The 15464-nt window shown below is 50.8% G+C and overlaps 1 protein-coding gene across 1 annotated transcript; it reads right to left on the bottom strand.

Annotated features, from left to right (window-relative positions):
• Window positions 1–4453: 4453 nt before the first annotated feature.
• Window positions 4454–15143, bottom strand: LOC117709509 (antizyme inhibitor 2-like). Its single transcript, XM_034503928.2, has 9 exons — window positions 15006–15143; window positions 14249–14422; window positions 13065–13237; window positions 12236–12370; window positions 10782–10947; window positions 9697–9844; window positions 5919–6019; window positions 4957–5174; window positions 4454–4478 (listed from the first exon to the last, which is right to left on the bottom strand). The coding sequence occupies exons 1-9, from the start codon at window positions 15141–15143 to the stop codon at window positions 4454–4456; spliced, it is 1278 nt and encodes a 425-aa protein (XP_034359819.1).
• Window positions 15144–15464: the final 321 nt, after the last annotated feature.

Here is a 15464-nt window from a genome sequence, read left to right as displayed (position 1 = left end):
TACAAAATAAATGAAGGTTTAAAGGGGTCGGGGCGGGTGAAGGAAAAAAAAAAAAGAAAAAAAAAGAAAAAGAACCCGTCAAGCCTTTTTCAGTTGGCCTTTGTTAATTGGAGCTCAGAAACCCTATTGGCGCTCAACTCGGGCGCGATGCAGACCACGGCCAGTAGGTGGCAGAAAGGCACCATGGCTGAAGCATAGACTAAGCAGTGTCCCTACTACCTGAGTTGATCTAAGACCCATGCTTGCTGTGCCCAGGCCTCGCTGAGGAATGGAGCCAACCGAGGACGGTAGACGTTAATCCCTGGCACTGGTTAGGGGACCCAGAGAAAGCTGCTTCTACATGTGGGTAGGAAAAAGTCCAGAGGACTTCTGGGGCCGTAGGTAGAGCCTGGATCTGCAGAGATCCCAGACCACCTTCAGCCATCTCCCAGTCCTTGTAGCTCCAGTAACCTCCACCTACTCTGTACCTGTGCCCACGGCAGGACGCGGGTGAGGGCAAACCGCCAGCCCGCTGCCTTCTGCAAGCCTTCAGCTGTCCTTGCACAACCCGCAGCAGTTCGCTGGCGCATCCTCTCCTAGCCTTGTTCTGGCTGTGCGCCTGTTCCCTTCTGGGAACACGAAGCTCCTCCTGCCCCCTTTCTCTTCGTGATGGCCTTGGTACTTGAATCACTGGGAAGCGAATCTGAGGAAAATGCTCCTTTTCCTCACCCCAGATTCCCTCAGCCTGCTCTCTCCAGCGCTCTACACAGGCTCGGTTGCACAACTCGCCCTCCACCCTGCCCTGCTTGACCTGAGGGCACACCCCCTTCCTGCATGGCTTCTCAGCCTTCTCATCCATAACGGATTTTGCTCTTGAAATTCAGACCACGATTTCTCACCCTAAAATGAACCCTCCTTCTTCCCTTGGTCCCTTCTCTCTGCAGCTTTCCCTTCTGTTTCTGCTATAGCACGTCTCCCTGAGAGACTGCCTGTGCTGGGATCCCTCATACTTCTAGGACCCCCGAAGCCCATCAATGGCTTCGGAGTTCGCCGTTTCCTGGTCTCATCTCACCTCTTACCTCAGCAGCCTTGGACACAGCTGAGCATCCTTCTCTTTGTCTACTGTTACAGGCAGTCTCTCAGGGAGACGTGCTATTGCTGAAACAGAAGGGAAGGCTACAGGGAGAAGGGACCAAGGGAAGAAGGAGGGTTCATTTTAGGGTGAGAAATCGTGGTCCGAATATCAAGAGCAAAATCCGTTATGGATGAGAAGGCTTAGAAGCCGTTTGATGCCCTTGATCCCACCCAATACTGACCCCTCTTGCTCTCTCATCTTGGCCTCTCCTTAGAGACTGGTTCTTGTAGGGCCCACTTGGTGGCCTATGCATCTTATTACACTTGTTGGAGCAGAGTCTTAATTTCCACCCACGTAACCCCCTTCCCCTCCCTAGCCATGAAAGGGCAGCCCTGGCCCTAAACCTTGAGGTCCGATTTTACTTCCCCTTATTTCCAAGTCTAGTCTGCTAGTCTGCCTCGCCATGGGAGGGGGGGGGGCGGGGGCGGGGTGTTACATTGCTCAGGGGAGGCAGATCACAGTCTGTGATGGGGTCTCCAGGCATTGTTCTCCATGGAACCAGAAGGGATAAATTCCAAGGATCTCTGGTCCAGCCTGAACGAAAAGTTCCGAGGGGGTTCTGGTCTGGTGTGAACAGTCATAGTGTTACAGCTCTCCAAAGGGAAGCCCGTGCAGGGCAGGTGGCTGGGGTCTCTCCCGCTATTGCTACCATAGCAGCGCCAGTGCCAGCGGCAGCCGTGGGTGGTGGCGGGTGGCGATCAGCACCATGCAGCCGGGAACCACAGCAGGAGCTGCTAGGCAAGCCAGCCGCAGGAAGAAGCTACCTTGGACAGTGAAAGCCGAGGAGCAGCTCCAGGCAGCTGGGATCCACAGCAGTTGTAGTCCCGGTACTGAGCCCAGCCTACTGGGTGGATCCAAGATCCGGTGATGAATATACTTCAGGACAGAAAACTCTTACCCAGACTGTTACATCTCAATAAAACGGCCACTCCCAGATGGTTCTTGGTGAAATAACTCCTGCACTTTATTCCATGTGGATAGGGACCTTACAAACATTTTGGGAGGAGGGTGGGAACCGGGTAACTGCTTTCCATTGGCTCAGTCTGAGATGCTAGGAATACTCTATTTGCAGGGGTAGGACTTCGGGTGTTGTCCCGACACGACTGATTGTCAGTAGTCCTCTCAGTGAGGTGTCCAGCTTGGCAGGGAGCTGGCCCCACACCTGCCTGTCTCAATTCTGAGATTCCCCAGGGTTTGAACCTGCTCAACCTGACTAGTTCTTCTGCCTGGTGGCATAGCCCACCGGCCCAACACCCATCCCTTCTTCTTTTTAAGATTTACTTACATATTTTTGGTATATGAGTGCTCTGTTTTCATGCACATCAGAAGAGGGCATCAGATCCCATTACAGATGGTTGTGAGCCACCATGTGGTTGCTGAGACTTGAACTCAGGACCTCTGGAAGAGCAGCCAATGCTGAGCCATCTCTCTCCATCCCTTCTCTAACAGGGCTGACAGAAGCCTCCTTACTGCCTCTGCGTTCACTCTTGCACTCTGCCTTCATCTGCTCAGAATTAACATAAGAACCCCAACTTAGCAAGATCCTCGTTGGGCTAGCCTGGACCCTGCTCGTGCCTCATCTTAACCTCCTGTTCCCACCTGGTTCATTAACATGGTTCTTCTGGCTTTTCCTTGAAGTTCATCATCCTGACCTTTGGACTTGCTGCTTGCCATGTAGGGTGCTCTTGGGTGCACCCCACACTTCCTCTAGGAGCTGGGCAGTCATCTGCCCCTGTCCTGCTACCGCTGCTCACTTTCTCCTCTTCCTCTTTCATTTTCTTTGCAGGACTTAGGCTCATATGTCCCCATGTGGGATTGATGATTTCTGTCTTTTCTTGCCTGTAAAGTAAAGCTTTCCCTCTTTTATTGAACATGGGCCTTTCGGGTCTAGAGCAGCACCGAGGGATGGATGGATGGATGGATGGATGGATGGATGGATGGATAGTGGATTTCTAGGTGGATGAATGGATGAACAGGTGGGTGAATCATAAGTGGATGGATGGCTGATGATGAATGGATGGATGGTGGGTGATGGATGCACAGTAGGAAGATGGATGAATGGATGAGAGAAGAATAAATGATAGATGAGTGGTGGGTGGATGATGGATGAATGAAGGGATGAATGGATGGACAAAGGGAGGGATGGTGGACAGACGGATGGATGATGGATGACAAGATGAATGATGGATGGATGAAGGAAGGGATGATGGATGGATGGATGATGGATGGAAAATGAATGAATAAAGGGAGGGATGATGGATGGATCAATGATGGATCAATGATGGATGAATGATGAATGAATGAAGGGAGGGATGATGGATGGATGGATCAATGATGGATGGATGATGGATGGATGATGAATGAATGAAGGGAGGGATGATGGATGGATGATGGATGGATGGATGATGGATGGATGGATGATGGATGGATGGATGATGGATGGATGAATGATGGATGGATGGATGGATGATGGATGGATGGATGGATGGATGGATATAGATAAATATTCATAGTCCTAGATAACTACACCCACAAAACAAGCAGAACACACAAGCTATTGCAGCTAAATACAGTTTTTTTTATTTTCCCCAAAGCCCAATCATATCTGTACTTTGAAACTCCTTTGATAGACAGAGATTAGTGTTTCCACTCCTAAATTGCAAGCTGTAGAGAGACCAAATGAGCACCACACTGTCCTGAAGGCTGAACCTTTCCCACATTCATGGAGGGGTCTGCAGCCCAGAGCTTCCACTGGGTGTCTGGTGGTGGGGGACTCTCTTCAGCTCAAGGATACTGGAAGAGTCCCTCAGAAGGTGGAGCTGTCATATGACACAACTTGGCAGGTTTTGAAAGCCTTGGCAGAGACTGTGGATCCCAGAAAACCTCATCAGGTGAAGTTTAGAAAGCACACAGGAGGTAGTGGCTTGGCCCAGTCACTCCCCCGGCCCCCACCCCCACTTCATCCTGAAGCACTCCTAGGTACCCTTTGTGTCCTTCCCCAGGGGACACAGTCTCTTTTGTGATTAAGGTGCCTAGCTCATGTGTCACACAAGTCTGACCTTCCTTGTTTCCCCCATTCCCCATCGGGATCCTATTGTCTAGGGAGATTGAGAGCCAGAAGGGATGCCAAGTCAGCCACCCAAGACAGTCATCTGGTACTTCAAGCTTACTTAAGAAAGACAACCATTTTCGATATATAAAAGGGCCTCATCAGTGCAGAAGAGGCCAGGCCTCACTTCCCCCCAAGGACCAACCCCATAGACCTCTCATTGTAAGCTTTCCCCAGCGGGCATATCATACCAGGTGTCTGACTCCTCTCCCTTCTGGCCATGTCCTGGCCTAAGGTACTGCCTCCAGTAGGCTCCTGCGAAAAAGTTGCTACAGTTCAAGGGGTTCATAGGGCTCCCCCCCCCACCTACCTCCTCTTGTGGTGAGTCCTGATTTGGGCGTAGAGGGTCCCCAGGGCAGGGGCTCATCTGAGGGACAATCCTGAGAACTGGTGAGCTATCACAAACCACAAGACTGTAGACTTTGGGATATAGCACCAAGGTCTAGATGGGTCCATAGGCTGCTTGATTCTACTCCCACCAAAGCATCCACACCTCAGCTGGTACAGCTGCCCTGGAACCTCTGACATACCTGAGGAGAGGCAAGATCCAGTCAACAATAAAGAAACCCATGGCAGAGTGAGGTGAAACCCACTAGGCCCTGCTAGGGTCAAGGTGAAGAGCATGTTCCCTAGGCTCAGGCCTCCCAAGCTCAGCTACCAGTTCACATTGCCAGGCCCAGAGTCGGGAGAAAGCGCCCCCATGGCTGCCCTCCATACCCTTCCCCCTGGACACCTGAGTTGGGGGCTCATGGCATCATAGACAGTTGTGATCGGGAAGCCGTTAAAGGTGGAACTCATGCAGCTACTGTAGGCACCCACGTCCGGGAAAATTAGCCAGTCGCCCACATCCAGCTCTGGCAACTGAACCTCTGTTGAAAAGAGCCGGTCAAAGGCATCGCAGGTAGGGCCATAAAGAGTGCAGGGGAAGAGGCGGGGCTCTGTGGGGAACTCCTGCAGGGAGAAAGAGGTGGGGTCAGAAGGAAGAGGCGGGGCTCCGAGGGAAACTCCTGCAGGGAGGAGGTGGGGCCAGAGAAGGAAGGGTCTTGCCTCATTGCTAGGATGTTAGACATGGCGCTGGGGGACATGTGGGCATACGCCAGCAAGGACAATACTATTCAACTACTGGGAAAAATGACAGAGTGGCTGTTCTGTGCCAGTGTTTAGGACATACACAAAGGCCCGTTGTCCTGGAGCTTGCAGCCCACAAGCGCATCACACATACGTACTGGGGACCCAAAGACCAGGTCTCAGAAGCCACTGCACATTGGAGTCACCTGGGGAGTTTTAATGATGAGCCGATGCTGGGTTCAGCCTGAAGATTTACATCTATTTCTGTGTATGAGAGTATGGCCAGGCAGCTTCACAGGTGGCTCTGATGTGAAGGGGGCTTGAGAACCCACTACCCCCCAAGTCGCCTGCATCTCCAACATTGGAGAGTTCTAGAAACACACACAGCCGCAGCACATGCAGAGATGCACCCAGAAGCACCCAGAGCTGATCAGACCCATGCAACCTTCACAGACAGGTGTGCCGGCACAGGCACGAATCAGCAGATGTGCCCTAGGAAACACATACAGGTGTGTACATGCAGTTAGTTACACCCATGCCTAGCTTGACAACCTTCAGAGCGTGGGTGACCTGAGACCCTGACTCTTGAGACAGAGGCTGGTCACCGAACACAGAAGGCCCCCTTACCTTCACCACTATGGGTATCCTGGGGACAGGGTCCCTGAGGAAGACTCGGAAGGCGCCATAATGGCCCTCATTGAGGTAGTATGCCAGCTTCCTGTGGCCTCCTGGAAACAGAATGAACTGTGCTTGGCCAGGCATCCCTAGCGAGTCCCTTCTCCCTTGAGAGGGGTCCAGGCCTGCTGCTCAGTGCTGCGGAACTCCTGCTTTGTCTTAAGGTCTTTCCCACCCTCCTCCTGCCGTAACTTGGGCATGTACAGTCTCCAGTGCCCTCTGCTCCCCACATAGGAATGCTGAACAGCAGTAACTGGTATGGGTGATCTGTTTTAAGCTCCTCATGTGAGGAGTGCATTTATTGGATACCATGACCCCTGCATTACAGTTGGAGAAACTGAGTCTTGCCAGAAGTCCACGGGAGTAGGCAATAGGCTAGGATTATCCCTGGATACAGGTTTAAATTCTTGGACTTGGTTCCTGAGCACCTACTGTGTGAGGTAGGACAGGAGCAAGCACCTACTGTGTGTGTCAGGACAAGAACACTGGTGTTTATTTGATGTTTCACTTCAGGACATGCTGGTGTGTCCATTTCCTTCCTTTCAGGAATGCTCTTGTATTTTCTTCCTTCTTTCCTTCCTCCCTCCCTTCCTCCTTCCCTCCCTCCCTCCCTCCCTCCCTCCCTCCCTCCCTCCCTCCTTCCTTCTCTAATTTACATGGTGTCAGTGGAGATTGAAGGCAGGACCTTGCTTTTGCTAGGCAGGTGTTCTGCCACTGACCGATATCTGCAGATCTTGACTTTTGAGAGATACTCTTATCATTGTAGCCCAGGATGGCACTGAAGTTTGCGATCTTGCCGCAGCCTCCTGAGTCCTGCGATTGCAGGCATGTGCCACCACACCCTGTTTTATTTTGTGTTCCTGTTTCTTTGTTCTAACCTTCCCAGGCTAGCTAATTCCTAGAGTCAGTAATTGTTCGCACAGATGGCCTCCTTCAAGTACAGCCACCAGACCAGAGCCCAAGCAGCAAACTGCCTCCTTTAAAACATTTTTTAGATTTATGTATTTATTTTGAATGAATGTTCTGCTTGCATGTGTGTCTGTACACCACATTCATGCAGTGCCCACAGAGGCCAGAAGAGGGCGGTGGAACTGAAGTTACAGATGGTTGTGAGGCACCACATGAGTACTAAGAACTGAACACAGGTCCTCCGCAAAAGCAGCAAGTGCTCTAAACTGCTGAGCCACCTTTCCAGCCCTGCTGACGCATTTCCTGAGCTATCCCTGTTCCAGCCACTTTCCTGGTGTTTGTCACCCGAGGATCAGAGACCACAGCCATCCTTAGACTTTTGAGACTGCTGAAATCACCCAAGCCAGCCAGAACGAAGCCTGTTTCACATGCCCGACCTAGCCATTCCCCCCCTTGTAAACCACAATGTTGCTCCAGTACCATATAAATCCAGTCATAGATTTATCCAGTTATGGTAGTGCACCTATAAACTCAGAACTAGGGAAGAAGAGGCAGGAGGATCAGAAGTTTAAGGTCATCTTAGCTGCAGGGTTGTGGTGAGCACAATGGTCCTTGTGCTCACAGACCACTAGAGAAACCAGGAATGTTAACCACTCACTGAAATGTGTCTCCTCGATGATGGAAATTTAAAAAACAAAACAAAAAAAAAAAAAAACAAAAAACAAAAAACCACGCCTTCCATCCCAAAAGCTGTGAGAGGACATTGTTCCTTGACCTAGTGACCTCTTGCTATCTGTAGAGGCAGACCTCACCCAAGGCCCCCAGAATGTCTATTCCAGAATCTCCCTTCCTAGAACTTTATCTTTAGCTCTCAGTCAATAGAGCCCACCCTTAGGGGAGATGTCACACGTACTTTATGGCCTGCTGACCTCCATGCTATCTCAGACAGAGACTACACCAGCCCCTAGGTCTTAAAGCTATAGAACCCACCCCCATGGTCACACACACTTTGTAAAGGAATTTCTACGTGGTCACACCTTAAGCTTTATTGTGCACCTGGAATTGGAATGATTGTTGCCTGGAAACCTTTTTCCAAATGTGGTTGTGTTTAAATATGCCAGTAAACCTAGGATTAGACTCCCTGAAGTCTGATCCAGGTTGTCAACGTCCATTGTAACCGAGTTTTCATTTCCACCTCTCCCTTCGCTGCCTTGCCTACACCTGCAGAGACCCCCTCCCTCACGTGGCAAGGCCCAGGTCAGTCTAGACTACATGAGACCAATTTCCACAAGCAAACATTCCAGTGAAGACGCTGGCCTTCTTTTCCTTCCCCGTCCACTTTGTGTGGATGGTGCATGCAGGGACTGCTGTCTCTGGGAAACTGTCAGATTTTATCCGAGGCATGTCTCTGTGTGAGTATGTCTTGCCATAGCTAATTAGAGCAAATCCTTAGGGCAAATCCTGGGTGTGCTGAGAAACCGTAGGCAACCATGACAGCAACCACCAGCTGCGGATGACCCTCTCCCTCTGAACACTCTGCCTCTGTTGATGTGACTCAGATAAGCATGTGGCAGCTTTCTCCCTCCAGCCCACATGGTCTTGTTATGAATGCCCCAGACACAGCCATCCAACAGCCTGCTCTTCACAGTCATCTTAGCTTGCCTTCACACTCCTCCCAAACCTGCATACAGGATTTCAGTCAGATTCTCTCAACATCTAGATAGTCGGCTGCCACTTGGATGCTGACTCTGAGTACAGGCTCTGATAGTTTCCTTTCTCCTCCCTCTCTCTCTAACCCCAGCCCCAGTGATACCTGGATCGATTCTGGGTTGAGTTCATCGGAATGTCAGGGGTGCGTGAAGCGTACCTTCCCAGGGGTCAGAAGGACCTGGGCCAGCTGCAGTGATAATGAGCTGTATTTCCTTGGATGATCCACTGCCCTCTCTGAGTCTCCATGTCTACATGCGTTCACTGAGGGTTACCCAAAGCTGTCTCACAAGATTGGGGAGCAGGCCTGAGGTAAAATATGTATTTCAGCTGTCATTGATTTCTGCATATTGACAGCTCTTGCTTCTGTGGGTGTAACAATCTTCCAAATCCTTGTCATTATCTGTGGTGGGATGACTGAAGACCGGTGTGCTATACCCAGTATCCTCCAATGAGACACTTCACCAGAAGCATAGGGGAGGGGATGGGAGTGACTGACAGATATTTGCATGCCAGTGTCACTCCATCTGGAAGATCAAAGAGCGCTAACTCAGTGGATGTAGGCCTGGGAATATTCTCGATTTTGCCATGAAAATACTTCTGTGTCATTCTCTGGAAACATGGCAGCCCTACCTTCCTCCTACACTCAGAGACAAAATAGCCAAAGAACTCTCCAGGGAGACACTGTGATGACACTGTGTTGACACTATCAACAGCTACTGTCACCAGAGGATGTCAGCCTCGGGGATGCCTCAGGAGTCAACCATGAGCTAGCCAGTGTTGGAACTTGTATACTCTGGAACTGCCACCTGCTGCACTCTAGGATCTGCTCCGGGTTGACTGGGTTTAGACATTGGGTGTCTAGGGACTCATAGGCTATACCTTGCCATTGCTCCCTCAGTGCAGGGTAGACTTACACAATACCTAGAAGAACACCTTGGTTTCTACCCTTCATCTCCCTTTCCTCTGATCAATAGTAAACAATGTACAGACAGGGCCAATCCCATGCCCAGCTCTGATCTCACTTCCTATAAGTAGGCACCCAGGATACACCCCAAACCCACTGTCCAACCTCTCCCTGAGTCCGGGGGACACCCAGACAGTGGTTACATACCTGGCTCCAGGGAGGCCTTCTTGGCTATGATGCTCACAGCAGCTGTGCACACAGACTCCGCATAGAAGCGACCAGGTTCCGCAATGACCTCGACACCAGTTGCCTCAGGGAAGTACTGGGCCAGGGCAGCATTGACCACTCTTGCCATCTGTGGCGACATATCCCATATCTACTGTGTCTATCCTGAGTCTAAGCAATGGACCTGACCACCCTCCCTTCCCTGTGTACCTACCATAGCCATGCAGAGAGAAGAAACAGGTAGAAATGAAGCTGGGAGAGGCCAAAGCACACAGCAAGTGCGCAGGCTCTGGCACCCTTTGGAATGTGACATTATGGATAGTTGGAGCATGGTCAGCAGAGACAGAACGTTTGCTGAAGCTAAGGGGTCATGAGCTCCTACCAGGCATAGCCAGGGTCAGTGGCTAACGTGTCTGAAGGAGGACACAGAGATGCTGGAGAGATTGCTCAGTGGTATAACCCCTACCTTCCTCATGCCAGGCCGGAGAGGAAAAAGAAGGGGCGGGATGGGAAGAAGAGGGATGGGGATGGGAGGGAGACAGGACAGGATGAAGAGGAAGAAGAAAAAAAGAGGGAGGGGAAGGATGAGGAAAAGAAAAGGATGAGGAAGAGAAAGAGGAGAAGGAAGAGGAAGAAGAAAAGAGGAAGGGGGAAGATGAAGAGGAGGAAGAAAAGGAAGATGAAGAGGAGGAAGAGAAAGAGGAGGAGGACAAGGAAGAAGAGGAGGAGGAAGAAGATGAAGAGGAGGAAGAAAAGGAAGAGGAAGAGGAAGGGGAAGAGGAAGAGGAGGAAGAGAAAGCCATTGTTAGATGTAGCTCCTGATTTTGTATCAGAGATGTGAGGCTACAAAAAGAAAGGCAATAAGAAGCAGGCACACACTCAGACACTCACAGCCATGCATGTAGTCAGTGAAGACCTGTACCAAAGGCAAACCCCAGAGCCCGCAAACAGATTCCCAGTTACACAGGTCACTATGTACAAACACACAGGTGTGCACACACACTTGACCCCGCACTTCAAGCAGCTACACCCAGACTGCTCTTCATGCCCTAGGGCGGTCCTCTTACCTCCTCAAATCTGGCTTCAGAGCCCTCAATTCCTGGGAACCCTGCTCCAAGATTCAGGAGGCTCATGTGGTGGCCAGCTTTACAGCCCATCTCAAATACACTGTGGCAGTCAGCAATGGCCTGCCTGTAGCTCTGGGGTGTATGACAGTCAGAACCCACATGGAAGCTGAGAGAGGCCATCGATGTGGAAGACACACAGGTGGAGACTGAAGTCAGTGTGAGGAGAGATGTACCGGGGAACACCCACCCAGGGGCTTCAAGACTTGCCAGTGCCAAGATTGGCACCCACAGAGGTATGTGGCCTTGGTCACACCATGTGTCCTCAGGGAGACACACATGCCATAGTCATCCCATCAGGGCTCAGGACAGAGTGACATTTTCTCCCAGCCTCTCACTCCCAATGCCTCTGTTGAAGGGGTTCCTGCTCTCTTAACTAGAACTCATGTCCTTAGAACCCCACAACCCACTGCCCTCTGAAGAGAAGGTGAGTAACCAGTTAGATGGGATGAGGAGTGTGAGGCTTTCCCATGAGATGCAAAACCTGACTGGCCAGATGGCTCAGAGTGTAAAGGTACTTGCTGCCAACCCTGACTACCTGAGTTCAATTCCCAAAACCCACATGATGAGAGATGAAAACTAATTCCTAAAAGTTGTCTGTGGCTTATGCACACAGACACACAGACACAAACACAAACATTTATTAAAAAAAATAGAAAGTTTAATTCAAACATTATTAATTTAAAAAATGTAAGGGGCCATGAAAACACATAATTAATTAATGCAATTTTTTAAAGATAATACCACAAGCTAGCCTCCAACGTGTTATATAGCCAAAGATGACTTTGAACTTCTGACCCTCGACCGCCACCTCTGGTGTTCTGGAGTGCTGGACTTTGGGATGTGTATCCTGGCTGGTTTTATCCAGTGCATACCAGACAAGCACTTTACCAACTGAGCTATGTCCCTAGCCCTGACCCTTTTGGAGACCATCTCTTGTTGTCCAGCCTGCCCTTGACTTCACTACTCTCCTGCCTCTGCCTCCCTGGGTGCTGGAATTTCAGCTGAGTGTCCCCACACCCAGCTCTCAGAAAAAAAATAAATAAAATGAATACATGTATCTAGGAGGAATGAAATGTAAAAATTTCAGACTGGATCTGTAACAGTGATTAGACCCCAGGGGAAAACAGAAAACCAGCTACACCAATCCTGACTTCATTTAAAATTCCAATCTTTCTCATTATGGAGATTTTGCATTTGTTTTGATTTTTTTAAATACTGTTTGAAAATGTTACGTATCTGAGGTGTTAAGTTTCTTTGATGCTGACTTCAATTTTATCCCCAAGGCCTCACATCCTCTAGGCTTAGAAAACACACAAAGCAGAGGTGTCCCTGAGTCCTTGGCAGCCTAGCGACAGCAACAGAAATGGAGACAGGGAAGGCCAGTGCTCACTTACGAGGCCCCCACCACAGCCAGTCCCAGCTCTCTGGCAACCTGGAGCAGGTGTCCACATGCCTCCAGATGGGCTCCAAACTTGGTGTGCAGCGGGAAGGTGCTTCGACTGCCCGGGGTCTGTATTCGGAGAAGCAACCTGGAGGAGGAGCGAGGATGGCAGGGGTGCACAGGAACCCCAAGACCCTCCAACCTTCCCACCCGTCCCTGCCTAGTTCCTCCTAACTACTCAGCACAGAGAGCAAGGATCAAGCACATACTGCTTACAGAACCCTGCCAGGCAAGTGCAGGCAGGATAGAATCACATGGTTAACTTTCTGAAGAACCAGAGGTGTAGGCTGGGCAGTAGTGATTCATGCCTTTAATCCCAGTACTTAGGAAGCAGAGGCAGGTGGATCTCTATGAGTTCAAGGTCAGCCTGGTCTACAGAGTGAGTTTCAGGATAGCCAGGGCTACACAGAGAAACCCTGTCTCAAAAAACCAAAACAAACAAACAAACAAACGAATCAGAGATATTACACAACATGTGACTTATGAATTGGAAATGCAATCCTTGGTCTGAGTCTAGTGTAAGTACTTTTTCTATGATATCATGGATGTCAGACCATCTTATGCTGGGCTCTGTCCAGCGTCTATGCAGAGACAGGTCTTCTTGATACTAATGTGTTGCAGAGAAGGCATTGGGCCTTCTGACGGAACCCTTGTGCCTGCAGTCCAACATTCTTGTTGCCCAGAGGTTTTCTTGGGGCTACCTTCTGCCTGGCTGCTGAGGCCCAGGTCCCTCTGTCGGGTCCCTCGGCCCACTGTTTCCAGTTGAACCTCTGCCATCTCACCTAGCCCCGGGGTGGTGCTGGGCCAGCTTAATCAGCTCCTCCTCACTGTCGAAGGTCAGAATCTGCACCCCACAACGGGCTGCGTACCGGATGTGGGAGACGGCCTTGCAGGGGTTGGCGAAGATGATTCGTGAGGGGGCCACACCCAAGCTCAGCACCTGCTCCAGCTCCCCCTGACATGGGGAAAAAGCCAGAGTTGGGGCTACCCATTGCTCTCATCTCTCCTGACTCTTTGGGGACTGGATTTTAGCCTGAATTAGTGGGGATATCTTCCAATGAACCCCTTGTGGAACCAGGTCCTTCACTGGGAGAGCACCAGGTCCCAAAGAAATCCCAGACAAGTCTCCCTCAGTACCTGAGGCTCCTCCAGAACCTCTCACCCTGCCGCCTTCCCTAAACCTCTCCAAACCAGGTGCCGGGCTTTGCTTCTACCCCCCACAGCATCTGATTCCCACACACCTCAGTGATTTGGCCACATACTCTCCTGGTTCCCAAGTGCTCTCTTGGTCCTTCTGACCTCTTCTCTTTCTCTTCTCTTCCTCCCTTACTCCTCCTTCCCTTCCCTCCTCTCCTGGCCTGGTCTATTCTGCAGGCCATGTTCAGTCTGGATTCTTCCAGATGCCTCTGGTTGTCCTCTCCCTCCATATCTACAGTAAAACCCTTCTCCTCACCCCTACCTAGGAGTGGTCATGTCCTCGATTTCATTAAGTGTTGTCCCATTTTAAAGAGGGATAAACTGAGGCTCAGAAGGGTGACTGATAGTTCACCCTTAGTTCCATAGTTCATCTTGTTTGGTCTTGTCATATAGCCAAGTACGAGGCTGACCTTAGCAATCTACTCATTTATTCACTGAAGAGCATCTGAGGGGACAGGCTATAGCTCAGTTGGTAGCTTGCTTTGCATAGCATTCACAAAGCCCTGGGTCCAATCAGTACTGAGAAACTATGTCTGGGAGGACCAGAAGTTCAAGGTCATCCTAGGCTCCCTGGTGAATTCCAACCTGGACTACATTAGACTCGGTCTTAGAACAAATGAAAACAACCAGTAACAACAACAAAGTCGCAACACACCAGGCACCATCTTGGGGGCCAGGGTCCCTCTTTCTGATCTCCTGACCACTGGCAGTATTTCTTCAGAAAGTGACAGGTGGTGGAGAGAGGGTTGGCAAGCTGACACAGGCTCACCTGGCTGGCACAGTCAAAGCCGGTGCCCAGGGCAGCCAAGACAAGCAGCAGCCAGGGCCTGCTGTTGCACTTGACTGCGTAGAAGGGCTGGACTCGGGGCAGGGCCTGGAGGAAGGTCCGATGGCGGCTGGCCAGCACATCTAAGTCAGCCACCATGAAGGCGTCATGGCGGCCCTGTTGGGCAAGAACAAGAGAGGGAGATGGGGGGTGTTAGACCCTGAAGCCTCTCCACCTTATGACGGAATCATTACTCTTCCTCCAACTTTTCTTGACAATTCACTTTGGTGTTTGTTTGTTTGTTTGTTTGTTTGTTTGTTTTGGACAGGATCTCTCTATGTAGCCCTAGCTGTCCTGGAACTTGCTATGTAGACCAGGCTGACCTTGAACGTACAGAGATCCACCTGCCTCTGCCTCCTGCGTGCTGGGATTAAAGGAATGCACAGCAATCAAGTCTGGCAAAGAAAGGATTTGAACTCTGGTCTTTTTATGTCTTGAAACAGAGGTGCAGGAAGGCAGCCATCTGTAAAGCAAAGCTGGAGAGAGATGACTTCAGCCCCAGATGATGGCTTGGTTGAGGGTAAAACTCGGAGCGTCGGGAAGAGAAGCTGCAGGAACAGCAGCACTCCCCCAGCAGAGGCCCTGGGAAAGCCGGGGCTGACGGCCTCCCAGTCTGAGACAACAAACCTTCTTGGGTACCAGTAATGACCAGTAATGGAAGGGGTGGGACTTAACCTCCCTCCTTACCCTCCCTTCTTACTGAGATGGACAACTCCTGGATCTTCTTCAGGACCAGCTGCCGGGCAGATGTCTCTGGCGCCAAGGTGATGGGCTCTGATGGCCACAGGGTTTCTGAGGCTCCCGGCGGCTCTCTCCTGCCCACAGAGGGGGTGTTCATCTCTGAGACTCTAGTTGAGGTGTTCACCGAGCACAGTTCTGGCATCATAGAAAGGACAGCTCTGTGGACCCAGTCTCTTGCTTCTGTCCCTCCCATAGCTAGGCTAGCCAAGTCACTGGAGCCTAGGTTCCATTAAGCCCCCTGGACTCCCCTTAGTCCTACTGACAGTCTCAAGCTGTACAGTAAGCCACTGATAGCATACGGCCAGAGCCACTGATTGCAGGTGACAAGCAAGCTACACAGCCATTCTCTTAGAAGGGAGTGTGTGAGTCTCCTCCGGGCCCTTCCCACACCTTCCCACTCAAGATGAAGAATGGAGAC

This window comes from Arvicanthis niloticus, chromosome 5, assembly GCF_011762505.2.
Source record: "Arvicanthis niloticus isolate mArvNil1 chromosome 5, mArvNil1.pat.X, whole genome shotgun sequence".
Taxonomy (NCBI): Eukaryota; Metazoa; Chordata; class Mammalia; order Rodentia; family Muridae; genus Arvicanthis; species Arvicanthis niloticus.
This window is presented reverse-complemented; position numbering and strand designations above follow the sequence as displayed.

What these genes read in the sequence shown, in the direction of transcription:
- LOC117709509 (XM_034503928.2), bottom strand. Translation starts at nt 15,143, where the DNA reads ATGAACACCCCCTCTGTGGGCAGGAGAGAGCCGCCGGGAGCCTCAGAA. An exon ending in GAAGGCCTCCCTGGAGCCAG is followed by an intron (nt 6,020 to 9,696) that starts GTATGTAACCAC and finishes TTCTGTTTCCAG; the next exon opens with GAGGCCACAGGAAGCTGGCA. An exon ending in GGATACCCATAGTGGTGAAG is followed by an intron (nt 5,175 to 5,918) that starts GTAAGGGGGCCT and finishes TTCTCCCTGCAG; the next exon opens with GAGTTCCCCACAGAGCCCCG.